General features: G+C 43.7%; 1 protein-coding gene and 1 long non-coding RNA gene across 5 annotated transcripts in view; one reads left to right on the top strand and one right to left on the bottom strand.

The window, feature by feature from the left end:
- Window positions 1-21,502, bottom strand: part of SPTLC2 (serine palmitoyltransferase long chain base subunit 2) — a 73,691-nt gene extending 52,189 nt beyond the window's left edge. Inside the window, exons 1-5 of one of the 2 annotated variants that reach the window (XM_084519936.1) lie at window positions 21,330-21,502; window positions 11,553-11,747; window positions 2,750-2,904; window positions 1,522-1,670; window positions 1,059-1,183 (exon numbers count right to left, since the gene is read on the bottom strand). In XM_084519936.1, coding sequence (XP_084376062.1) covers window positions 1,059-1,183; window positions 1,522-1,670; window positions 2,750-2,904; window positions 11,553-11,747; window positions 21,330-21,440 — 735 coding nt within the window. In that variant the 5' untranslated portion in view covers window positions 21,441-21,502. Of the gene's footprint in view, window positions 1-1,058; window positions 1,184-1,521; window positions 1,671-2,749; window positions 2,905-8,800; window positions 8,861-11,552; window positions 11,748-21,329 lie in introns of those variants that run through there. The other variant, XM_084519937.1, reaches the window with a different exon arrangement.
- A 510-nt stretch (window positions 21,503-22,012) lies between these two features.
- Window positions 22,013-27,808, top strand: part of LOC311437495 — a 17,201-nt gene continuing 11,405 nt past the window's right edge. For 2 of the 3 annotated variants that reach the window (XR_014693521.1, XR_014693522.1), the window contains exon 1: window positions 22,013-24,836. This is a non-coding gene — a long non-coding RNA (uncharacterized lncRNA). The remainder of the gene's footprint in view (window positions 24,837-27,808) is intronic. The other variant, XR_014693520.1, reaches the window with a different exon arrangement.

The following is a 27,808-nucleotide window of genomic DNA, read 5'->3' as shown; positions in this document are numbered from 1 at the left end:
AAAAGACATAAGGATACATTATTAAAAAACAGCCTTGGGGAGACATTTCACTCCAGAAAAGACTAAATTTGAAACACTCTCAGGCATCACTTTGAAAATAAATAATTTTTATAAAATCAGTGGAAATCTGGTATTTAAAACATAACAGACCAAGAGAAAAAGGGCATTAAGTAGACACTGCTGCTTCAGTTACAGATAACATGAAAAGTAGGAAGACACTAAAGCTAGTCAAAAAGAGAATCACCAGGAGGAAACACTGCTGTGAAGAACAAATGCAGCAAATTCATAATCCCAGAAAGTGATTTCAGAAAAGAAGAATAAGTGGAATAAAGGAAAAAGTAATTCACCACAGAGGAACAAATAGGTTTGTAATGCAAGGCTAGCAGTAAACCATCTTCAAAAAGATATAGTTCCAGTACTTGCATTATTTTGCTCAATATAGCAGCTAAGAGAACATATATTTTGCACCAGAAGATACAAAGAACTCTGTTCCATTTCATTTTCCAATAACTTTAAAACTAGTTTGAGATGCAAGACACTCAGGCTGTATTGTGTACTGTTTTATGGGGCACACAGTAGATATAATCAGTGTTCCAATTTCGCATTATTTCTCTTGAATAGCTTTTCTAGGAGAATTTAGCTCCTTCAACGTAAGGATTTTTCAGATGTCACTTGAACAATAAATCCTGTATGTACCAACATGCAGTTTGGCTCTTCTGTGTGCCTCAAGACAGTCACTTCTGAAGTGTCTGAAGAGCATCAAAATACCTTCAGTCAATCAGCCACCATTTCATATACTAACGAGTAGCCTGAGGAACCAAGCCATAACATGCTATGCTTTCTCCTAGAAAGAGGAGATCTAAAGTGCTATCATTTCCTAGGATGCTGTTGCCCAAAAGATTTTTGCAAAGGTCAGTGACGTGTACTGTGACCTATAGTTTCCACAGAAAATTTCTGCAAGGGCTTGCACTGAAGAATAAAATAAACAAATAGCTTTTAGAGAACTGGACCATTATGGTCTTCATTAGCCATGCTTTTACTAGTAACTTGAGCCATACCTTGCCAACTAAAGCAGGAATGTTCATAGAGTTGGTTGCAAACCCCATTCCGTATGCCATTGCAGATTCCACACCTAGAAATCTGGCAACTAGCTTTTCCAGCTCCTCATGTTTGTCCAAGTTTCCTGCACATAAAACAAATTCAGAGTGAGAAGCTTTCACTACTGCTGTATTCTACAAGAAGTATTTTCATCAACCAGTATGTGGTTTTGAATAAAGACTGTACAGGAACACTAAAAAAACTACAAGCGCACACACATCAGAAAAAAAAAAAAAAAAAAGCAAATAAACAGCAGTCCTGTATAAACTAAACCCAGCAAGTCATCTCCATTGAAGTTATGACTTTTTTATTGCTTAGTCTGAAGTTCAAGACCTGGAACAAGTAAGGCTTAAAAGACTTGAGATCAAATTTAAAGACTTAGAAACATACATTCAGGAAGCATCCTATCTTACTCCAACTTACCCATCTCCTGCCTACTGCTGCACACCCCAGCTCCATACTGGGACAGAACTTTAGCTGCTGCTTGTTGGCAAGTCCCATTGTTCTGTGCAAATCCAAGGTAGTTGTAGGAACCCATATTAATAATGCCCTTTATCACTTTCCCTGTATACCTGTGTTTTAAAAACATCACAAGTTAGGACATTCACAATTGTAAAACTAACTACACCAGAAGATTCTTATTCCTGTTTCCTAGAACTAAACATATAAAAAGTCAATAGAACCAACAGCTTTTTTTTTTCCAGTGTTGACCCTCATTATGAAACTGAAATTATCAGTGAGAAAGATGTTCTCCCTTTCTTGTGGTCTCAAACTAAAAGTGGAAGTTCCCACAACAGTTTACACATTAAGAGGCATTTATGCTATTGTATCTAGCATTGCTTGAGGCTTCTCAAACTTGTTGTTTCTCTGACATGTCCCCTTCATCGTCCCAGAAACATACAACTTTCTTCCCGATTACAAAACATGATCTCTAGATCAATTAACTTGGCAGCCCCTCAAGCAGGATATCCTCTAACTGCAGAAAGGAAACACATCTGGCACTGCTGTGCTAATGCTACGTGACAAGGAGATTAAGGAAGAAGTTTACTGGAAAAGAGTTTTAATTATTTTCCTCCTGAAAGCTAAGGAGAGACACAACTAGTTTCACCGAATACGATGCTGCAAACCTCTTCACACAAACCTTGTATGTCACTTCCAATTCGTAAAAACAAAACAAAACAAACAAACAGAAAAAACACCCTGTCCTTAAGCTTTTGGTTTTGTTTCCTCAGTCTATTTCAGTTCTGACTCAAATCAATCATGCTAAATTCAGTTTCAGCAGCAACATTTAAATCAAGTATCTGGATGGATTCTAAACCAGCACAAGAAATCACAAGTAGTAATGCAATCCAAAGTATCTATCCACTCCAGGTTCTGGTCATCACACACAAAGACATTAATTTTACTATAGGAGCAGGCCAATGAAATCTGAGCACAGTCAGTTTTATCAATAGGTGTTAATATCAAAAGATTATATAAAAATAATCTTGGTGGCCAGATGTGGTTCAAAACAACCAAATTATTTAATTCAAGCCAGTGGATAACTCAAACATAATTCCCTGCTCCTTTAACCTCACAGCCTTTAACATGCTTGTATAGACTCTCTAGTTAAAAATAACTGTTGGAAGCCTTTTCTTCCATTTTAACTCACGTGAACGTCCAGTTATAGTCATGAGAAACTCTTTCCATCATGTCCACTTTGGCCCCCGGCACACTGCAGATTGGACGGTTCCAGCTGTCTCGAATGCGCATGTAGAGGTTTCTGGTGTAGAAATTTTCAAAGTCTTGGTACAACGGGACAAAGTCCTGAAACACATCAAAAGCACTCAAAGTAAAAGGAAAGAATATATCACAGCAAATCAGAAATAAGAGGAATAAATTATTTTCTGAAACAACAAGCGCAATTTGTAAAATGAAAGGTCAAGAAAACACAGGAGAAAGGTAAGAGCTTTTCACTGAGCTCCTGAAACCAATTCCACCCAAAGCATTTTAAATACAGTATTATGACTTCTGCAAGTACATACCAGCACAAAATTACTTGAAGGTGATACAGCAGCAAAACAAAGACAGCAACTGAAGAGATTCAAGTAGTGGCGCAAAGTCTATCTGCTAAATGCGATTTTCAATTTTTTTCAATCTGCAAATCCCCAAAGATTCCCCAAGGATTCTGCCCCCAAGGTTTCTTCAACAGTAGGTGTTTATTTATATATAACAAATAAAATACTTAGTGAAGAACAGGCATGCTTTTCCTAAGTACTTTTCATCAAACCTTAGCAGCTCATATCATCTAAAAGCCATCAACCACAACTAGGAAAAAAAAAAAACAAAACAACTTTCATAGCAATAGGTCATGCCTCAAGGTGTAAAGCCTCAAAAATTCTGATGTATTGGTGAGAGAGTGCTGAAAGCAATACAGAAACTGAGCTGGAAGGTCCTAATGATGCAACGAGGTCTTGTTCTCTGAACTTGACTGCGACTTGAAATCCCTTGGCTCTCGTTCCAGCTGTTATCAACCTGATGGCCAACTTTGTTGGCTAGTCAAGGAGAGAATCTACCTGGAAATCTGCAAAAACCCACTTTGTGGGATGCACAGCTGTATAATCTTTAAAAGAGACTTGTATTCAGCCTTCAGAATTAAGTAGAGCAAGGGAATATGCAATTGTGTTTTTTGCACCAGACAGTACGCATTGCATTCCTGAATACACGATGACTTAAAACTGAGGTACTCTGCTATATTTTATTTCATACATAAGAAATGCATTTAAAACAGCAGCATTACTGTTATTAGAGTTCATTCGCAGAGCTTACCACATTTTTTTAACACAGAATCCAAACTCTTAAGCTACCTTACGGCACCTCTGTTCATCACAGCTTATCATCAAGCAAGTCCAACAGGATTTCTTTGTATGAGCATTTCCTGAGTTCTAGCTTCCCTTCCAACATTTTTCAGGAAAACTAAGTGACTGTCTTGAATGGATAACACACAGAAACGTCAAACTATGTGTGACAAGTGCAAGGACATCTGAGCATTCAAGAACATGTTTTTCTGGCCTACTTAAAACGCTCCAAAGTCCTAAGATTCCATTATTACTTTTCAATTAAAGGGAAGTTTGACATTCAGTGGTGGTAAGAATGCATAATTAATTTCCTACTGTCACAAAAACATGCCTTTGTAAAAATCTATAAAAGGAAAAAATAGATTTCATGACAGGGGTAAAAGCCAGCATCACATTTCTTCCTGTTTTTCACAATAGAAATGAAAACATGGAGAGAGGCATTTTATTTTAGGTGACAGGATAGGCAAGATAGAATATCTGTCTGACCAAATGCTAGTACTAGCCTGACATTTATACCACTGAAGCAGAACTGGGAGTATTTATGCCAGTTTTTTAAAATAATATCTCGAACAAATGAGCACTGACAAGCTTTTATGTGCAATGCTCAACTGAAGGAAGAGGACTTTCTTTCCTTTACCTTCCACATTTAATGATTTCACAGCTTTCAGCTTAGAGTAAAAGAACCATCTAGGTCCACCTCTTAGCATCCTCCTACCAGAAGCTGCACAGGAAAGACAGAGAGAGCCCCAAAGAACTAACTCCCAAGTAGACACAGCTGCACTCAACTCCCCCTCTGCTTTGCCTGTGCATAATGACATGCCCAAAAGGCACAAAGATGCTCATTTCCATCATTTCAATTATGGAAAAACAAACCAAATTTAGCCAGTGGTCTCTCCTCCAGGGAATCACAAGCATATCATTTCTCAAATGAAGGCGTCATTTCTATGAGCTAAGATACACCAAAGGGCTATTACTTCTTCCATGTTCCTTTACTTTACAATTTGACGTTATTTCACGCCACATCTTCTCTGAAGATCCTCTGTCAAATGAGCTTAACAGAAACAAAGTTGTGTTTTCGCAGTAGAGAACTAATTTTCTGTATTCCAAGGCAGTTGTGTAGTCATAATAAGGAGAAATGCTAAGTAGATAAGTGGACAGGAGAAGGCCTCACTGTTCCAAAATAAGATAGAAGCTTAAGAAAAACAGGATGAGCAGTGAGTGTGAGAACAGTAAAACAAAGATCACAAGTTCTCAAAACGTAAGAAAGGAGAAATTAAAGGGTAGAAAAAAAAAAGTAATTGTACATCTATGGTATAGAGAAGCATCGAGTAGCTTGTGAACCTGTAGTACTCAGCCAATGAGGAAACAGGGGAGGTGATCAGGCATCGGGTAATAGGGAATAAAGGTTATGATTTGTTTCCTAAAATGCACTGCTGATTGACAGGACGCCCGCCATTGCAATTGCAAATAAAATAGCTTCACAGAAGATCCTGTCTGAAGAAAATTATTTGAGATGTTTTTCACAGGGATAGCTAGTTAGCTGAAGGAGTTGTAATCCTACAGAAAGTCATTCATTTTCTGAAGTAGCTACACAGCTCTATCCTTCCTCACCTGCAGCATCTCACTGGCCCAGGCAGAAGGTTAGTTTCAAGCCTGAACCACTAAAAAAACTTGGCCACATTTACAATGGAGAAAAACACCTTGGTATTGACAAACACATATACGAGAAGCGACATAGCTACTGTACTCTACTACAGAGTACTGCTGTGCATGACAGTATTTGAGGCAGTAGAGTGAGATCCTGACTCATGACACAGAATCCAAATAGTTACCCACAAGCGTCAAGCTCTGTTACAGCATTTTATAGGGGTGGGGGAAGCAAGGAGCTCAAAAAGAAACTGGCACATAAACTGATCTATACTTGAGGGATTTCAACTTATTACATCTACTTATAATCCACTTTAACCATTTTCAGCTTTTCTCAGAGACCACCCTTGCTTGACAATTCGGCTTTGCAGTAGTTATTCAAGCACACTAACTGTGTGACCCAGGAAATCAACTGAAACTTCAGCCCAGGTTCCTGGCTAGGAGTGGAGGCTGGAGGTGAGTCACTGTACTAACTGCAGCAGGTATGCCTGGGCTGATACAGTCCAATCTCACCTCAGATTTCTGATCAGATAAAGTGTGCTTTATTTTGAAAGCCAGGCTGACAAAGCAGGAAGAGTAACAAGCTCAGCTGGTGAGATAAAGATGATCACCCACAACAGGTTGACACCACTGAAAGAGATATAATGCAAGTAGGATCTTACAAGCCAACAGCGTAACTTGAAATTGATTTAACTGTGAAGTAAGAGTTTGCTAAATCCCAGATTATCCTACGGAAAAAAGTCTCTTAAAACTCAACAGAAATTTGAGGAGTAAGTTATGGGTAAGGGAACTCATGTCTAATACAGGATACTAGCCTTACTTTTTGGGGGTACCAGGGAAGCACTAATTATAGCAATGTGCTTTACTTGAGGCATCAGCTTAATGTCTGCCCCTTTGTATATCCTCCCCTTCACCCCCAGCAATAAACCACTCCCAGTTAGCTCTTTTAAGAGGGTTCCTTGGAATAGGATAAACGGGAAGTGCCATTTTGGCATAAAGCAAAACTGAATTACCTGTTCCCTCAATAATCCTAGCCCCACGCAGCTGAGAACACAAAAAAGGGAGGCAACAGGGACACTGCATCTTTGCAAATCACTGTAGGCTTTCAACTACAGCTAACAAACAGTAATGAACTGTCTGTATGCTTCTTCTACAGCTACTTTTCAGAAACAAGTTTGGACTCTGAGAATCCTCTTTCGGAGCTGGCACACAGGGTCAGACGGTTTGCCTGCTGTTTGTTTTGGTGGGGCATTCCAGAGAGAGAGCAGCAAGGAGAATAGCACAAAGGCCAGCTGAGTTCTGCATGGAAATCAAATATTTTCAAATTTTTCAACTAAGAAAAAAACAATTTGGGAAGGCTCTATGGGATCTATCAATCCATACTGTTTCAAATGTTTGGCATTTGTAACTACAGTGCTTTATTGCAACAGTGTCCTAGCTGCTCTGCTGGAAGCAATCACTGCTCCATTTACATGATCTTTGGAGCTTATTGTTATTTGTTCCATTGAGTTCTCATCCTACTTCCAATTCATCAGTCTTTGTAGCCAAAAAAGATATCAACCTTAGGTGGAACTGCTTAAGTTGGAGGAAAAACATTCTAGGAGTGAGCCGATTCTTTGAGTAATCTTCCAAGTAGCCATCCACTCAAACAACTGCAAAGGATATACTGTTTCCAGATCAGGGAGCAAAAGGAACATTTTCTTCCATCTGAAGTGATAGGAACGTGGAGCTAAGAAATCCTCAACAGTTCTGTTCCTGTCAGTTGAAGCCTAGAACACATGCCACTTAAAGCAATGCCAGATGCAGAAACCTAAGTCCTAGTGATCTCCCAGAAGCCTGAAAGATACAGCAATTTCAAGAAAAAAAAAAAGAAAAAAGAGAGAAACGAGGGAAGAACAAAGTTCTCTCTTGCGGATGCAGCACCTTAGCACAGGTGATTTGTACACCCAAGATTTCATCATATTGTAAATTAATACTACAAATGAAGGTCATAACGAGGGCTTTGTACCATTAGCTTGGGGCATGGCAACATGCAAATGCAGTGATTATGTTGCTTTTATAGCCAGGTTCTCTCAGCATTGCACCTAAGCTAACAAATGGCGCTATGAGCACCAGCGAGGCTTATCTGCAGTTCACATAATGCATTCCCTGATAATACAAAACGAGCTCTGAGTGGAAGTCAAGTCGACACTTCCAACAAACTTCAGACTTCTAAAAGGAAGCAGAAATACTAGTTCTATCTCCTGCTACGTGAGTCAGGAAAACGTGGAGCAACAACTGTGGGTAGCCTTTGTATCCTCAGTGAGCCTACAGTGAGCTGTACAGGTGCTAAGACACCACCGAGCAAAGGACTCCAGCTTACTGCCCCTAAGATACTTGTTTACAGGAATCCCACTGAAGACCCCTAAGTCATCCTCATTTAGATATTTGCTCCCATATACAACATATACAATGTAATCGGTAAGGAAACCAGACTGGGATAAATGTAAAAGTGGCTTTCATCCTACCTGTAAAACACTACGAGCACAGCAGGTGAGAAGGTTATGACTAAGCATTAGGTTAAACTGGATATGCATAAACAGACTCCGGGGTAATTGAGAACTGTTAATCTTTCCACTCACCCATGCCTAAAAGAGACTGATAATGTTTCTGACAGGATGTGCCACGTAACAGGGGGTTCCAGGAAAAGCCCAGCTGGGTATGTTTTAAATGAAGCCAAAACCCATCAAAGACTAATTCCTGGAAATCCGTACTAGCAAAGCCTGTTCCTTTCTACATTTTTGTGTAGCATTGGTGAGAGATTATTTTTTCTAGAATCACTCATTGCAATGCGCTGCTCTCTAATAAGTAACAAGGAATTTACCCACTGTCAGAGACAGTCCCAAAACAAACCTGTTAGAAAGCCTATTCTTAAAATTAGTCCCATCCACTTTCATTTTTCAGTTCTGGTAAACATGCTGTCAAGTGACCGTTTAAGGAAGGATTTGCTCTACTGAAACAAAGTACCTTCCAAAATATATAAAAACTGAAGGCTTTTTAAAAAATATTATTTTCAATACCACATTTTTCACCTAGGCTTACTCTATGCTGTCAACTGCAATCACTTCCAGCAATACACCACAGAAGGCTGACAAGCTTCAATTCCATGACTTTCGGGACCAGTTCTTTCAGCCCTGTATGAAATCCACCCTCACACTACGTAATTTAGTTCTACTCACACAAAACATCTTCACACACTGTTCATTCACAGTTACTCTCAATGGCTTTGCTTTGAATTCTTCACCTGCAAAGTAATTTAAGAATTATTTCAGAAAGCTAGAGCTAACTCTTTTGCCTGATACTTCAGAAAAACAATTAGCTAGCTCTTTAAAATTTATGTACAAAAAATGTTGCTTTTCACACAGAGGTTACAAATCTTCCCAAGAGTACTTCAGAGCAACTGCAGGGCTCCTTTAAATTACATGTATTTAAAAAAAAGTGGGTTTTTTAATCATTTTATGCATATTAGTATCTATTTCCTTACTAAAAGATAATTGGGCTGGCAAGCCAGCAGCTTGAGAGATTCAAATATTTGAAAATCACAAGAAACTGTTTCAAAACAAGTCATTGAGCACCCTCCTATACCAAAATAAAACTTGGCTCCCACACTAGATACACTGCAACAACTTGTTTGCAGGCAAACAAAGCTCAAAGCACCAAAGCCTGAGGTTAAGTGCTGCAGGTTCTGGATCTCACATGATCAATTTGCTGTTTGTCCAATATTGGAAACAGCTGTTCCTACCTAAGCACTAGAAGCATGAGTTAGGGAAGTACACTACATGGGATTTCTTCCACACCTAAACTCTTCTATGCAGCATTTCCTATTTTTCACTCTGCTGCAGTATTCACTGTGCTACTCATGACACGCCACACAGCAAAGAGATCCTTCAGATAAAAAGCGCCTCTCACTAGATCCATCCATGGAGATCCTACAGACAAAACAAAAACAGACACACGCAACTCGTTCCTGCAAGCCATGATCCACAGACAAAGGGTTTCAATTCATCTGTCCAGGAGGTACGCTTGTTAAACAAAAGCCTTTCAGGAGAGGACGCAATACTAAAATTTCTTTATAAAGGAAAATAGACTTTTTATTTTTTTTTTTTAGAACTAGGATAATCAGTTGCTAACAAACTGTGCCTTTATCACCTGTGACAGTCTTTATGGAGAGCCTCACATCAGTAATATATCCCCAAATTGCAACTGCTGCCCAAGATCTCCTCCTCATGACTGCTCCCACAGAAAAGGGTTACTGTAAGCAGTCTTGCACCTTACACATTTGTAAGACAACAAGCATTTAACCAAAATACAATAACTATCATATAGACTAACTGATCTAATTTACACCAACACTCCCAGCTGCCCCTTTCAAGCCCTCAGGTACCATGAGTATGAGCCAACATTTCAACTTTTATTCTGATATCCAGCCTTGGTATATTTCTGCAGCTGTTTACTCCTTTCTGTTTCTATTTCTAGTTTACACACAGAAAAACACAGTGTCTCAGCTGATATAAAACAAAGTAGCTGAAACAAATTTAAAGAACACATCAAGTTACAGAGCTTTAGCTAGCAATCCTTACTCAGATACTGTAACTGCTATAACAGATCAAGATTTTACTTCCTGATTCCATAAGTTAATTTTGGAAATAGTGTAAGTTTAACTTCCTGTACTTTTAATGAGTATGTAGTATCTATTCTTCATTACATTCCTATAAGGATGTTTCTGTTTTGGAATTAAGAGCCTTGCTATGAGTCAGCTGAATTCCACCTCATGGTAGTTACACAAAGAAGCTGCTGTGGAACAATTTTAGGCATCGGTTGCTTCACTGTATCTTAGCTGATCTACCATAATATAATGTCAACTTGACCCCTGTGCTGCCTCCAAAAGGAGGCTTGTCTTTTCTCCTCCACCCTCCTATCCATAGTTATCTGTTTGCATTCCTGACCTCTCTCCCCCCACACTTATTTTCTGACAGCCAACTGCTCATGTGGCCACCCAGAGAACCAGAAACCAGCAAGCGAAAGTCAGACTGCCTTAAAGTTTGTAAGCCAGATCAGTTCCCCAAAGTGGCTGAGAAAACCAGAACCACAATGAGCAAGAGTAAGCCTATCCACTCCACTTCAGGAGCAAAGCTCACTGGTATTCACACTATGCTAAGAGGGCTCACACAGCATTAGCAGGAATTGCCTTGTGAAATGCAAGTTTAAATGGCAGCTTTTAGACTGCAACCTCAGTGGGGACTAGAGGCCTCTAAAAATGATTTTAGACAACATAAAATTATGTATCTCAGACTAACTGCTGGAGCTGGCAAGACTTTTTACCTGGTAACAGAAGCTCCCATTAATAGCTTTTTTTTTTTTAATGCTATCATAGAACCAGGAGTCAGTACCTCTAATTACTTATTAGCTAACCTGCTTGCAGTGTCTTGGACCTCATGTGAATTTAAAAGCATCCAGCTTGTGCTCAGGTTCTTACACACAAGATTTTCTTTGCAACTACTCAAGCTAAAGAGAATTAATAGCATGCTTCCAAATCAAAACAGACGGCCACCAGAGCAGCATTAGAAAGCCTCCCACTGCTGTGAAGCTCAAGCCAGATCCTTCCAGTAGCACTTCTGTAGCTGCTGGTGCTGGCAGATCAGGTCTCTCTCTCCCTCAAACCCTTGTTTATGCTGCTCTCAGTTTGTTGATATAACTGTTGATACAGCTTTGCAGTGAAGCAGACAACGTAACTGGTCCACCAAAAAATAACCCAGCTAAAAGAAAAATTGTTTTGTATAATCACACACCGGTAGTAGCATAACATATGGGGTATTTAGAAGACAAGGAAAACAGCAGAAAACCGAGCAATACTGCTCTACAAAGAAATTCTCAAACTATAGCCTCAGCCACACAATTTCCCACTAAACATTGGTGTCTCCCGGTGGTTACCTTTTGTTCTTCTCTTTCTATCGCGTTCTGACACTTCTCGATCTTCCATTGCCGCATGAAGTCTCGCAGATATCCAAAGAGAGTGAGAACACCATAGCCTACGTAGGTCAGCACAGCAACCAACATCGGTGTTTCTTCAAAAGCTTCATTGAAAGGCCGTTTGTATAATCCTCCGTTGTGCACAACATGATTTATCTGAAGTGAAAATGTAAAGAGAGGTACCTGTGAGATACTCATTAACGACACATCAGAGGGGCATTTCTGAGCAGTCACTGATCGCTTCCAAGTTGTGCATTCCCCCTGCCCGTCTCAAAGCTCTTCTTGCTAGGTCCAGTTGTTATTAACAAACACTATCAGCCCCCGTACACAAGGTTGCTGTGACACAGCCTCCTCATCCACCAAGTTTTGATATAACTGAAGTCACAGAGCAGTGAGGCTTCCCAGACCTACTGCAGAGAAAATACTAACAAAAACAAAACAAAACAAAACAAACAAACAAAAACAGAAATAGTAATGAATAGTTTTATTAAGCTAAACACTATATTCTCGGGGCTATGAAAACTGAAAAACTAACTGGACAATATCAAAGGAGACTCAACTTTAGAACCCTGAATTGCTGCAAGAAAACAAGTATCAACTGTGTCTCCATAGCCTTAGCCTAAAGATGCTGACGTAAATGCTGCACTTATCCATGTGGTGGACATGTCTCAGACAAAATGTCATTGTGTACAGGCTCCACATTGCATATATGTCAGCACCCAGAACAAAGAAGGGCTTTCTGTGCAAAGTACACACTACAAGTGTGTATGACTACAAGTCATCTTGTTACTTCAATACTACCTCCTGAAACTAAGAACTTGACCCGTTGTATAATACATGTACATGGGCATCTCAAGTATTATTGCTGTAACTTTATTTGTGACTATTACAGAAAATCTTTGCAACTACAAGGCTCTCTCAACATAACAATGGGGTGGGAAAAAATATCATAGTGTGAACTAGACTACTCATTCCAAGAAACAAGTTAAAAATCCAGATCTAAAAAGTTACTGGATCAAAACCAAGAAACCTTGCCCTAGATGCATGTTGCTGTGTGTATTTCAAAGTTATAGACTAGCTATCCCATCATAGAACAGCTGTGTGTGAAACAACACAGTCCAAGACATAAATCCCCTACTTCCAGCAAAGCTGGGAAGTCTTACTCCTTGCAGAACGCATTGATTTATTTTTGCCAGTGCTACCTGGCAAAAAGTCACAGCTGTTTCCCTAAGCCTAGGAATCTAGGCAGATTAAGACTACTTATTGGCATATAATTTTGTAACTTTATGGTGTCCAAATACATTATGAAGGGTGTTGCCAGATGTGGATGGGAATAGCTGGAAGCCAAGATCAGCTTCAATAAATGCCTATATTAACAGCACGCTGGGAAGAGGGCTGGGACAAGGATTTGCCTAGGACGCCGTTTGAATTTTTCTGGACTGTACTCAAATTGCAGTTCATAGCCAAATGTAATAATATATTTTTTAAATATTATAGTCAAAGAAACATCAACACCTAAGGAAGAAGATAAATATATTGAGAAAAGAACAGCAAAGAGTGAGGGGGTGGGGGCTAGCAGGCAACGTAAGCTATTCTCCTACCACATGGGAAAGGAAGCCAGGGTTGTACAGAGTCTGTAACAGCTAGGAATCAATGAAAGAACACAAATAAAAGCCTAACCAGACACTGCATTATTTGAAAACCATCATCTGTTCATCCCAGATGCTGAAGCAAGTCTGCATTTCAAGCCTGGTGCATAGTTTTCCAGAAGCAAGGGCCTTCTTGTAAGATACAATTACGCTATAGCTATGCAGTCAAGAATTGAGCAATGAACTTGAACACCACCTTTCCCCCAAAACTCACTTCTGCCTCTTCCCTTTGCCAGCACACACCGAGATAGCAGCAGGGCAACATCAAGTTTCATTCCCAGTTCAGTCACTGGGGTTGTGCAGGCTTTGGAATTGGGCATGCATGGAAACAATACAGCAGACACCACAGGAGCATCTTTTAGCAGCAGCATTTGTGCCAGATGTAAATAACTAAATAACTAAAAATAAATGAAGTGCTTTGAGGCAGGGTTTAATCCTCAAGTGTCTTTAAAACCATACTGCCTACAGTGGTGGCTGAAGTTCAAAATTTTCAAACAGGTGTGGGAACCACCAGGCTTACCACATGTCAGCTAAGACGAAGGCAGCTTAAAGGTGTTTAATCAAGGCCACAGCTTCATAATATGCCTTCCTCGGGAACAATGCCAACCAAAGGATCTCCCCTGTCCCACTCGCTTCCACCTTGAGCCATCTGCAATTCTCTCTGCCTTGCACAACTAAGGCTAATCTGATTTTCAGCATAGCATCCCTCCAGCACTGACCTGATCCAGGCTGGAAATACAATGACTTGCAGAGGGCTATTTTTTATACCCAAGCAATCTTCAGGCCACGAGCTCATTCAACAGCTCTCAGCAAACAAGAATCAACAGCTGTTAGAGGAACAGGAAGGGCAGAAGCAACACAACAACCAACAGCCTTGGTGACACAACACTGCAGAGGAAAACTGATGAAAACTTTCTCTTCACTGTTACTCTCAAGATCCCTCAACTGTATCGCTACGGCCCCAATTCACGAAGCCGGAGAATTTTTACTGCATCCAGACCTGAGAAAGATCACGCAGCAAAGCTCCGAGTTACTACAGTCTCACAGCTTGATGAATTGCAGACAAATTTGGATTCCTCACACTGCCAGACTAGGCTGCGAACAGCAGCTGCTCGGAGGAGACATATGACATGTCTACTACCTGTGGCTGTCTACGAGGAGCTGAGTTCTGGATACACAGACAACCAAATGGTAGTGACTACTTCTCTAATTACTTAGCATCTAATAGAGATCACATCAAGGCTTCTAATGTGTTTTCCAGGTGAACTTCCACTTACATGTAAGAGATGAAAGGTTATAACCTAAGGGTATGCATCTGAGGTTAACTAATACCAAAAACTAGCTACTAGAGAAAATAACAAAATACAGTTTTAATCAGAGAAAAGTATAACTTTTTCCAGTTCTTTAGAGGCACCTCTGCTTGTGGAAAATGCTAAAACTACACAAGTTGTTCTATGCTGTCAAAAGCAACATTTAACCGAGAAAGACTCTTTTGGGAATATCTCTGTTGATTCAACGCATACTCAAATCTATTTCACCTCTTGGTGCTTTTTTTTTTTTTTCCCACCAGTGCGCTTGTACATCCTTGTACTCTTGTGTCAGCTACAAGATAAACTGGGAAACATCTGTGCTATCATATCTAAATTAAATGTTAAAGAAACATTCTGAATGCAATTATGTGGACTCTTCATGAAGCATACAGGTACCATACGTACACTGGAACTGCCTGTAGAGGAGATGTTCATAGCCACGTTTCAGGTACAAGCCTATCTGTTCAAGAGCGCTTTAGAAGTCTGTGTTAGCCTTCAAAAGCTTACATGCTATGAGCTTCAAGTCTGCTGCAAAGGTGAAGATGTTCAGTTTCAGAGACCAAGAGAAAAGATGGTATAACTTAGTTTCAGAAAAAAAAAAAAGTTGCCAGATTAAGACTTTTATGGCTTCAGCAAACAAACCTTATCATAGCAAAGCAAACCATGACCTTTGAGCAAGAACATACTGCGCATTTAAGTGGAGATGACTAAGTCAGAGATCGTCTAAGCGTGTGGTTCAGAAAAGCAGGTGTATGCTCACATAAATTGGTATTTCCTAGGGTAACACTGCCCAGAACATATGTACACCAAAGAGCACCATCCCATTCAGAAACTCAACTGCAAGAGAAAAATCAGAGCGCTGGCCAGATGGTCAAGGAAGGTAGCAGAGCAAAGGCATCCTAAATCAGCTGCAGGTAATGCCTGTGCTGCTCCAAGCTTTGTGGGGAAACAAATGCCAGGAAACAATATTATTGCCAACAATTGCTGAGGAGCAGCATCATGTAGCTACTGCCAGAAAGGATTGCATTTGTGGTCTAAGCAGAACACTTCAGTGCACTTAATAATCATCATCTCCCCAGTCTGGTGACAAACAGTTCCAACTCACAAGGCAATGCAAAACTCACTTCAGATCTGGTTCACCCTACAGAGAGAATCCCTACAAGCAGTGGGACAGTATCTCTGGTACAAAGGGTGGGAGCATGGCTGTGCACGCGTGGCACATGTACACCTAAACACATCGTCTTGCCCAACTACTGCACAAAGCTGTGCATTAAACAGCCTCCAGACAGCATCAGATCTTGCAGTGCCTTCAGCCTGGGGATCAAGCTGGGAATCAGATTCCAGCTCCACACAGACAAAAAAGGATTTTCTGCCTATCTCAAGTTATTCAAATTCTTTTATGACAAGTATGAAAATATCACGTGCAATAATCCTACAGCACTATCTCTTGCAGTTACCTTAGCATGATTACAGGCCATCTGACATCAGGGACAGAACGGTGTCACCTATACAAGAGTTCTCATTTAGCCACCCCACCCAGCATAAATTCACAGCTAGATGTGTAGCTAATCACAAGCTTCACCAATTACAACCTCCGCTATCTTACTAGATGTGTAGACAACTCTAACAGTTACCAGGGTTATGAGAAAAATGCAAACAATGAAAAAGCAATTAACAGAAAATTTGTTTTTACTTGTGCCTTGCACTCGTTTCCTTCGTCCAGATTTGGTTAGGAGCACCAGAAGGAGCACCATACCTCACCCTGTCATGGATTTACAAAGTGGGTATAAGGAATCCAGCAGATACAGACTTCAGCATTATACTCCCACTGCCAGCAGCCACAAAGCTGGCGTTATTCTGAGCCTGACTTTGTGCTCATTAAAAGCGCCTTTCTGAAAGCCAACAGGAAAAAGGGGTTTCAGTGTATTTGTTATACCTGCGTCAGCAGCCAGCTCGGCTGGGAGCTAACTCTGAACAGAGCCCGCACAGGACCAGGGGGCAGATGCACGGGAGCGCCCAGAAGCCAAGCACTCAGACCGAGGGCAGCTCACTGTGCTGAACCTCCAGGAGCATTGCAGCAGCTCCGCGAGGAGACAAAAGCCTTGTGTAAACACGGGACTGTACGTGGACACTACGGCAGACCACAGGAACAGGATTTACTCAAGGAATCTTTTACACGAAGTTGCCTATTAAAAGCATCTGCCAAGCTAAATATCTCGTAGAGCAGGCGCATACTTCAGGGAGAGCAGATGTCACCAGTGCAGCATGCAGGAAGAGTGACGGTTATGCTGCTAACCTGGGAAAACCACAACATGCCGTGTTAAGAAGACTTCTATTTCCTGCTGCAAGGAAAAACAGTCTGATGAACCTGGCAGACTGGATGTAAATACCTTAGAAGGTGTATTTATACTGGAATGCAACTTCGCAAAATCCTTACTAAAATTTAGTAGCTTCTCATTAACACACACCACACACTGCAGGATTTTTACTAGCAGGCTTACAGCTTCTGTTTTTAGATGCATGATCTGGAATACTGCTTCCAAGTGTTGATTGCTTTTTTGTCAAAGATTCCTGCCAACTACACGGAACACGTGGAAAAACAACGAATGCACCTCTCCTCCAGGATGCATCTCTGCTGTCAAAAGCAGTCATGTTTATTATAAAGAATTAAGAGAATCAAATGCTAAGGAAAGTACAGCATTAAGTAATCACTCCCCACAGGCAGCTACATCTAAGCTATCACTGTATTCCATGATAACTTTTTCCTGTCACCTCCAGTCCCTTTTCTTGTGCTGCTTTGTTCTTCGACTTCAGATCTCAAACTGCTGCACAGGTAAAAACACTAAAATGTATTCGCTACCAAAATTAGAAGGCACTGCTCTGCAACACATTTTAACCCTTCAAATAAAGTCCCAGGAGGGAAACTTGTTTTACAGAACACACTTCACCATTCTGGTGTACTCCTAATTAAATATTTGTTCTTGTTGGTAGGTATTCACAAGTATTTTGGCTTGCAAGTATTGATTCCCAACAAATTCCTCACTCTTTTGATAACTAAGATGTACTTGCCACATCCACACAGATGGGAACAATAAATGTTCAGTTTAAATGTATTTTTTTCTTTTAACAAGTTAATGATACAATTACCTTAGTACTGATATGTTACCTCAGCTGGTGTGTTCAATTGATTTGAGGTGTACAGCATGTTGATAATGACTGAATGGTTTTTTGTTTGAAGTGTGCAATTTACAATGAAGTTTTTCAAAGACAGAAGTCCAGTGGTTCACTAACAAACCAAGCCATAGGCTCTCAGGTACCTCTGAAAGTGTTCTTAAAGTTCTTTAAGACTTACTCTTACTTTTTTGTCGATGGTGTGTTTTGTTGGTTTTTTTTTTCCTCCAAAAATGAGAAGTTCTGCAAGTGCCATGTTTTAAGCTCCTGTTTCTTCAACTATAAGCAGTCTTCAAGGCTGCACTTTTCAGCTAACCATATTTTTTTTTCTAGGAGTGATGCCTTAATGAAGGTCAGTAGTTACGTGCCCAGCTTCAACACGGCTATCAGTGTTTTACACTCCTACTAGAGAAATGTCAGTAGATAATTAAGACAAAGCTTTGGTCTTTTGGTCAACAATTTTAAAGCATGACATTTAAGAAAATAAATAGCTTTTGCTGTACAATTAGGACAGGAAAATACAATGTATTACATGATGACATCACTCAAGTAGGTATACTAACAAAAAGCGAATTTACATATTTATTATACCATTTAAGGCTTATCACTAGCTTAATTTGAAATGGCAGTCCCAACATAATGGAAAGATTTTAACATTTTATCCAAACTGGCTTCCCAGTAACACACACAAATGTAACAGAAACCAACCACATCAGCAGTTACCACAAGCGTTGGTTCTTATATCAGGACAAATAGACAAATTTTCAAACACATTTGACAATGACACTACATCTACTAATTTAATATGATGGCTTGTAATTTTCATTTAGCCAGATAAATATTGTGCAGCTAGTCCTTTCACAAAGGCTCGGCCTTTTGTAATTAAATTTGGTATTAGAGAAGTATCCTCATGCACAGGCAAGCTTTTTCAGGAACACGGTTTTATCAATTAAAACCATCTGAAGGAGGTCACAGTTTTTTCTAGGTCAGCCAATTTTCTACTCAATTCAGTTTTCTGTTACTGACGCAATACTCGCAGTCAATCAAATAGCCAAGCAGGAGGCAGAAAGTAGTAATTTCTTTCTTCAGGCCTGACGCAAGCCTCAGCCTTTGGCCTTAGGCTAAAATCCCTAAGGCACACATTTTTACAGGGGTTCAAGGATTAAATACGATGTCTAAACTTTGGCACACTCTCCTGCAATCCACTCATTTATCCGTGCTATCATGGAACAACCCAGGTTGGGAAGGACCTCCAGGGGCCCCCTTGTCCAGCCCCCAGCTCCAAGCAGGTTGTTGAGGGCCACGTCCAACCTAGACTTGAACACCTCCAAGGATGGACAGTCTACCACCTCTCTGCAGAACTTCCAGTATTTTCCTGCTTTCATTGCAAAATTATTTGTTCTCCTATCTAGTAGAAGTTTCCCATTCTTCCAGAAGACACCTGTTGGTTCTCACTCATTGCCACACAATTCCAAGGAAGTCTAGCACCATCTTCTCCGTACCCTTGACCAACCAGTTGAATCTTCTCCTCCTGAGGCCAAGCAAACCTGGCTCTCTCAGCCTCTCCTCATGTGCTCCAGCCTCCCCAGCTTCTTGCCCGTCCCCCAGTGGATTCAGAGATTCACGCAGATAATGTCATTGCCTTTCTAGGGAGCTTAAAACCAGACGCAGTACTCAATGCGGTTTCACTTCCTTGTGAATAAGGTTGAGATTTAGTTAAGATACAAGGCTTTTTTTTTTTTTCCTGTCATAAGAACTTGCAATTTATACTTGCACAGAGACTTGGAAAAAAAAACACAATTCTGTACTCCAATCCTTTCTTTACATTAGTGGACAAGGCAGTTAATCAAAATCGTTATCTTATCATAACTATCTTAAGTAAGGTTTATTCACATCGCTGCTGTCATTAACTCCCTGTAATGAGAAAAACTTCCCGTATTTGTTGCAGGCAGCTTCAGAAGCACATTCTCCCAGAGAGGTCACGCTCAGCCTGACACCAGCCAAAAGCCTCCACAAAACCAGGACGAAGCCAGCATTCCACTGCCCCCGAATCATCTCAGGAGATGAGCCTGTAAGTAATCAGCCTGTGCTCTTAAGAAGCACACACACAGATCACAGGACAGAGAAAGCTGTTTTCAGTATGTACACACCAAAATTTTTTAGGAAAAAAAATCCATGCTGATGTCTTGAACGGCTGTGAAAATTCAGGACTTGTAACAGCTTTAAAGGAAAGCAACTCCGTCCTCCTCCCCTCTTTAAACCAAACTATTCCTTCCCTTCCTGAGGAAGTAGTATGGAGCTGTTTACTAAAGGACGTGTACAATCAGCTATCTGGAGACTGCTCCAGCAGAGCACTCCAAGGCCTTCCAGAATCATCAAGGAATTTACAAGTTGTTTGTATCACCCCGGCTCCTATGTGACTGACCTGGAGACAGCATGCACAACAGAAAATAAGAACTTCAAACTAAATCCTATGTTCCAACTACTTGTTTGGTTTAAGATTATTTCTTCTCCAAGTTCTACAAGTATAATAACACCATTCTACTGGAGAAGTTCAATTAGGAAGTCTGAAAAGACACATTATTGAAATCTTGTTCACAGTAACGGGCAGATTGCTGTAAGTTATCTTGGAGAATAAGGGCAACTTGTCCTGTTCAATATGCCCCAGTCTCCCTGTTCTAAGGATGAATTTAATGTTTTTTAAGACTTTGTTGAATAAGTATCTGTTGCTTCAGAGCAAAACACTGCATTGGAGAAACACATTCCAGTCTAATATTGTACTGCAGGAAGAAACAGCAATTTTGCCTTCACTCAATTATTCCCACAAGTGCCTCGATAGATCCCAAACAGCATTTCTCCAGCAGACCAGGACAGAAAGAGCAGAATCAGGCACAATGCGGAGAGCTAACTTCATTGCTCTTCTACTTGACTTTCCCTCTCCTGGCTGAGCTCACTTCCTCCTGCCGGGACAATGCCCTTTGGGGTGCCAGGCCCTCACCTCACGCTGGGTGCTGTGCAGCACCACAACAGTCCTGAACCCACTCACAGCTTGCTCCTTTTCCCACCCATGCACTTCCTTAACTGTGCACAGACCCAGAAACAAGTCACTCACTTTTCTCCAATATCACACAGTTTTTAACTGCTCGGTGGCCTTGTGACCTGCTCTAACAGCGGTGCCCACAGCGGGTGCTGTGCTCGCTGCATGTCAATCCCTACAGAGACAAGCAGCTCGCAGAACCCAAGCAATGGGAGCGCAGGGCTTCCCAGGCAAGGAGAAGAAAGAGCTGTTGTTGGGCTCTATTGAGAGAATGGTGCCTACATGGTGAAACCTCAACTCCACCTCGTTCCTCCCCCAGCCCCTGCTGCATCTCACTGCTCTCCAGGCAAACCCAGCTCTTGTACGCTTCTGCCGGGCAGCAGGCTCCCCTCTCCTCTTACCAAGGGAATCAAACAGCGGCTCAGACCCCGGCAGGGCACACGGCGAGGCCACCCGCACCCCGGGCAGCGCTCACCCTCCCTGCCCACCCTGCAGCGACAGCACAGAGCCAGCGCTGCGCCCAGCACACCCCCTCCCCCCCCCCCCGTGCTGCCCCCGGTGCCGCACCCACCTGCGTGCCGGGCAGGCCCCGCACGAAGCCGTTGCGGAGCGCCCCGTGCGCCGCGCCGCAGCCGTTAGCGCGGGGCTGAGCGCCCAGCGCCGCCCGCCCGGGCCGCTCCATGCCGCCGGCTCCGGCTGCTCCTGCTGCTCCTCCTCCTCCTCCTGATGCCGCCGCCGCGCGCGGAGCTCCCGCAGCCGCCGCCGCCCCGCCCGCCCCGGCCGGCCCCGCCGCGCCGCGCCGTACCGGAAGCGCGAGCGGCCGCCGGCTCGGCCAATCAGCGGCGGGGGCGTCACGTGAGGGGCGGGGCCTGGAGGGGGAGGCGGGGGAAAGCGCGCGGGGCTCGCCGCGAGGGGGCGGGGCCGGCGCGGAGCGGGCCAATGAGGAGCCGCGCGGGGATCAGATGGGAGGGGGAGGAGGGGGAAAGGGAGCGTCCCGCCTCGGGGAGGGGGCGGGGCCGGAGGGTGAGTGCTGCCCAATCAGCTGGCGGAGACGGAACCGGGAACGGAGGGAAGGGGACGAGCTAGCCAATCGCGGCACGGTAGTGGAGGGAGGGGGCGGGAACGGGAAGAGGGCTCTGTCCAATGGGAGGAGGGAGGAGCGGGGCGGCAGCCAATGGGCGGGAGGCAGGGCGGGGCGGGGCTGGGCGTTGGGCGGCGGCGGCGCGTGAGGTGCCACAACGGCCGCGAGGTCGGGCGGGGCTGGAAGGGCGTCCGTCCGTCCGTCCGTCAGTCAGTCAGTCAGTCTGTCAGGCCGGGTGTCTGTCAGTCAGTCCCGGTGTCCGTCAGGCCGAACACCCGCCCGCCGCTTGCTGTCCAGGGCCCGAGCCTGGCCCGGGGTCGTTCCGGGCCTGCCGGGCTCCGGTTGAGGCCCAGGGCCCGGGTCCGTGCCCGTTGAGGCCCGGTCTGAGGCAGTGGGGTTGGCGCTGTGCTGAGGGCCCGCCCTGCCCCGCCGGCACCCCCGGGAGCTGGGAGGCGGCCCCCGTGCGGCCGGGGAGGCCAGCGCTGGTTGTACTGAAAGCCACGTCGAGTTTGGGGCGATTCCTGCCCTTTTTAGTGAGGTCCGGGTTAGCACGCGACGCGCCAGAGGGAGGAAAGCCCAAAGCGTGCGTGTGCCCTGCCCCTTGCACGGGCTGAGCAGGCTCTGGGCAGCGCAGGGAGTGGCGGGGGGAGATGGCGCTTACCCTCCTCTCCCCCCAGCGCTGAGGACGAGGAAGCGAGCCCCGGGCGGTTACCCCGGGCGGTTACCCGCGTGCTGAAGAGGTGGCGGCCCGACCTTTGGTTCCTCGGGTGTAATTGGCAGGGAAGGGCTGTGGTGGTTCCTAGAACGCCGCCTGGAACAAATCTCAGTGAACACAATGGCAGGCAGGTGAACTCGAGAGAGTACTCTCGTCCTTTCCTCTCTGATTTGCTTTTATTGATATAAAAGCCAATTTATTTCAGTAAGATATTATGTTTCAGCATGACGTAGCCACACCTTGGGGCCTCTCTCATGAATCTCATTGCAAATTCAATATGAACGCAAGGCTCCTAGGAAAAATGAATTAACTTCCATGAAGGAGGCATTCGTTTTTCTTTCCCCAGGAAGACTTGAGTGAGCTTTGTGGCTGGCTTCAGCCTATTTGTGGGCAGCAGCACATGTCCTATACGCTTCATATCTCCAAATTGCCTATGGAGAAGAGATCTTTCTTTAATGAGGGTCCAAATGCAGGCTCGGGGTAACAAGTCCAGGCGGGGTGTGGGACCAGGTAGGGTTAGAGCTGTGTGAGGCCCCACTCCTTTTCTTGCTGTCTGCGGCCACTCCCGTATCTTGACTGCCACGAAAGCAGGTTTGGGCTTGCCTGAGAAACATTCTTTCTTCACCTGGTTTCGGTGTGCAGCCAGACAGAGCTGTCGGCTGAGATGGGATGGGCCATGTCCCCTCTCGTGTTACAAGACAGGAGCATGGGGAAGACTGGAGCTGCTAGGGAGGACAGATCAAAGGAGCAATTGCCTGTGCTCAGAGTTCGGGTGCTTGTGCAAGTGGACTTGCTTCAGTGCAGGCGCGGTGACTAGTGCTGGTGGAGAAGCTCATGGACTGCTCTTGCTGCTGAGTTTTTTCTGGACAAGGAGGGGAGAGTTTCTGTGGAGTAGAAATTACTTCAGAGGAAATGAAAAGAAGATAATGAATGAAAAAAGAAAATAAGTGAGCACATGAGAGACAAGTGTACAGGGGAACTACGTACTACAGAACGTTTCTTGAAGGATTTTTCCCCTGATGCCGTGGTCAGCTGCAGGTATTTTCTTCACAGCACCTCTCCTTTTGGAGCAGATTGAATTGTACTGAGCAGCCTGCACCACGGGGCAGGTGGTCCACAAGCCAAGGCTCGCAGAGTGCCCCTGCCCAGCCGTTTATGCAGGAGCTTCATCTGCTGATGCCCTGTTTTTAGAAGATAAACTGCTTTAGCTGCCCAGCACTGGATCTCAGTGCCACATTGTCTGTTCAGTTAGAGCCCAGATCCCTTCAACGTGTAGGTGCTTGAGGGACACCTGCCCCCCTGGCACAGAGTGGTGCAGGGAAAGCCGCTCTCACCCTGGGGTTGTAGTGACAGGAGAGTCTGGGATACCCATGGAGACAGGTCCCGGCCTGGGGCTGCCACAAGCACATCCCAGAGACCTGGTGTCACCTGGGCAGCTCTGATGTGGCTCAGCGGAACACATGAGATACCTGCGTAAGCAGTTTGTCTCTCTCGTCTATGTGTCTGCACAACAGAGGGTCCAAAGAAACTCAGAACGACAAATTCAAGTTCTGATTTTCCTTTTAGGTCTCAACAATACTATTCCTGTGAGCTGGCAGAGCAAACAGCTTTACTCAGCCAACTGAATGAGGCAAGGAACTGTATCAAAAAATGAAATGAGTCGAAGGGAATAGCAGACCGTAAGTAACAGGTCGGACAGGCAGCGATTGCTGCACATCAGGCTCATATCGACAGAGAGCTTACATCACTGACATGAGTCAATGCATGCTGTTGCTAACCGACTGTGGGTTTGGGGATCACAGAGCAGAGTCGTGAACTTTGGAGACAGCAGAAGGCGAGCTCAGGAAGGAGCAGTTGGGTGACCAGTGGGACAGAGAGAGGTAGCAGGGAAATTTTCTGGCTGAAACAGACAGAACATGGGCCTTCTACAGCGAGTAGAGATAATCAGAGCTTGTGACCAAGGGGAATAATTTCTTCTGAGAATGGAGAGAGTTGACAACTGAGACAAAGGTGGGCACGTGAATGATGCTAGCGCTGTAGGGAATCTATGGAATGTCTCAAGGTGGCTATAGTAAGAAATAAGCCTAAATCTTTGACTTTTACGGTTGCCATGCAGACAGCTGTGACTCAGCCCTTGCATTTGAGGCAGTTAATAGCAGGTGGGCTGCTCTGAGAGGGACCAGTCTGCAGCCTCCAGGTATAGGCTCAAGTGAGCATGAACTGATTGTTGAAGGTGTAATTGAAAAAGCTACAGTTTGGGCAGACCTATGCCGTGCAGTGAGGTGAGTATTGTTTCCATATTTTTTTCCCCACAGTTACAGTCGCTTAGCACTGAGACTTCAGGGACTGGGCAGGGAAATAACTCTAGGAGAGCACTGCATTTTAGCTTGGGTCTGAATGGCAGAATGCCTGCCTGAACCACAGAAGAATTAGTAGAAATGCAGAAAGCTCTTTCAGGAGCTCATAGCTAATTAAATAGCCCTTGAAGAAAACACAAAGCTCTAACAGTGTCCCTGGAGAATTTGACCAGCCCTTAGCCAAACTTGATGGGAAGCTGGAGAGGCCTTGGAGCAGCTCATAGGAGGAAATGATGCTTGTTTGGAAGGTTGGCTGGTGTTCCAGTAACTGCCTTCTGTCCTCAGCTTAAGTAAACGTTGAATGGCTGTGGCAGATTGCTTCCTTCTGGTGGAGGCAAGGGGAGACAGGTACAGCTTTTTTTTTTTTTCTTTTTTTTTTTTTTTTAACAATGCAGGTAGTTGGTTTAGATTTAGCTAAGCTAGGAGTTACGATTCTGTTCTAGGAGAGACCTTCCCTGTCCTTATTGCCTTCTGCAGTGAATGCCACAGTTCCAGGCCCACCACAGCTTGTGTTTTACCTCACTGGCTCCGAGACAATAATATTATTAAAATAAATAATATTATCTGGAAATAAATTAAGCTCTAAATCTATGTAATGCTAAAAAAAAGACTCTGTCCAGGCTATTCTTTTTTCTCGCTCTCTCTGCCTCTCTCTTTTTTTTTTTTTTTTTCCTATTGAAGCCTTGATTGAACCCGTTCAAGGATTCTCCGATTTGGGTGATGTGGGCACACTGATCTGGACCAAAATTTGTAATCGTGGTGAAGTGTTTGCAGTTCAGTGTGTCTGCCTGGAGAAACCAGCCGGGCTTGTACAATGTTACTGTGGTGAAATGGGGAAGGTGTCAGAGTGGGAGATTGGTGATCGGAGACGCAAGAGGCCTGAGAGGATGTAGGTACTGAGAGATGTGTATAAAGGCTGGTCTGATGAGCCAGAGGAAAACAGAGATGTAGGAGGGGGTGGGATGGAGGATCAGGGTGTTGGCCAGCAAAACAGGGCATGGGAGGGAATCCAGTGAGTTAGCAGGGATTAGCGACAGACTAACTTAACCACCTGCAGTTATTATTCCTTCTGATATGTACAGCTTTAATCCCTTGGTTAAGAAAGAAGTAGATAACTGTACCAAACTTGTTTATCCTCTAGGCTTCAATCGAGGCTGACTGCCAAGATTGTCCTAACCATGTTTAGAGCCTTCTTCTCTATGCTTTATCTGTTTTTCCTCTTGTTTCTTATCCTCAAGACTCTGTAAAAAATAGTATTGAGAAAATGGTATTCAGAATAGTTCAGAAAGTTCCTTTTGGCAGTGACTTGGGAAGTGTTTTGGAATGGAGACTGACGTCCCTCCATAATGGAGCCGGGCAGTTTGTCACAGCTACCTTTAGGCCGGCAGTAGCATCCACCCACTTTCACTACGTTTCACCCAACCCTCGGCAACGCCTGCTTCTTCTGGAGACTTAGGTCTGAATCTTTTCTTACGCCAACCCAGTGGGAACGTGTAGTGGTGTGTCTTCTCTCAGGTCACTTACTGGCATTGTAGGGCCAACAAAGGCTGCAGCTCCAGGAGCCCTGGGATTCACCACCGAGAGAAGTTGCTCTGGTTTAAAACTATCCTAGCAAAAATGGTGAGCTCTGGGGTTTAACCGAGCAGGAGAGGCAGCTTTGGGAATGAATGGCTGAGATGGAATCTACAACTTTATCATCATCCTTGGCTTTTGTTGGTTTTGTTAAAGGAAATATAGCCTGAGAGAGTTTGTGGCCAAGATACAGGAGCAGTGGCAGAACGGAGGTGATTTAAGTGCACAGATACTTGGGAAATAGTGGTTGGAAGCAAGGTAATTTCAGCAGCTTCTGGTCTCATATGTGGTTCCTGTGATACGTTGTTAACCACTTGTACTGCTTCAGCTTTTGTGTTCCTCCTCTGTGGACTTTCATTGTCACTCCTGCCTGTTGCTGCTCAGTTTGGTGAGTGGTGAGGAGCTGTTTTAGAAACTTTGCTTAGGTCTCAGCTTCATTTCTTTGCCAACAGTGCTTCCTGCATCTAAACAGGCCTCAGTCTCCCATCAGGTTCAGGGCTCTCTGGAAAGTTCATTAGTGCCTCCCCCAGCTCCAACACATCAGGGATTTGACCCTGCGTACTCGGTGTGTTGGGGGCTCTTATTTCATGACATGCTCACTTCTCTCCCCAGCTCTAGCAGTGAAGAAGGTCCTGTTTGTGTAGGCAACGACCAGGTTCTGTGTCTTTTCTGCCATCCATGTAGGGTGATACTGAGCCCGAGCTCTTTTTTTTTCTTTCTTCTTTTTTCTTTTTTCTTTTTTTTTTTTGACACATTGCTTTCTTAGTTCCTAAAATGAGGATAGCTAGACTATTACCCTCCCCATCCAGGATGCAGTGAAAGGCTGCATCTGTGCAGTATAAACAAAGCCCTAATTTACATGTAAATGTGTGTGATATCGCTGTAGCAGCAGAGTTGTACCAGTGAAGCCCTCCTTATGTGCAGGCAGCTTATGTCAGCAGAATAGGGCTCTTTTTTCTCTTTTTTTTTGAACAGAACTTTTCCGAGCACTGTCAGCTATATCAGCAAAAAACATTCAATACCAATATAACTGCACTCTCATTAGAGCACAGATCCCCATGACAGTTTAATTCCTAACTTCTTTTTAGGCACTTCTGAGGGTCTGTACCTACAACTTTCTGCTATGTGGAAGAGACCCCAAACACTCCCCCCATTAGTACCCTGGCAAACGAACTCAGAGCAGATGTGGCCTCGTTTTATCAATAGCTGCAGAGCGCTTTGAGAGGTGGTTCAAGGCACTGAGCCTGGCAGAAGCTAGACCAGACTGTTACGGCTGACTTCAAGGAGGACCACAGCGGTTTCTGCTTCTTCTGACAATGTTGTCG

Source organism: Aythya ferina, assembly GCF_964211825.1.
Source record: "Aythya ferina genome assembly, chromosome: 5".
Lineage (NCBI taxonomy): Eukaryota > Metazoa > Chordata > Aves > Anseriformes > Anatidae > Aythya > Aythya ferina.
The sequence above is the reverse complement of the archived record's forward strand: the minus strand, read 5'-3'. Positions and strand labels throughout refer to the sequence as shown.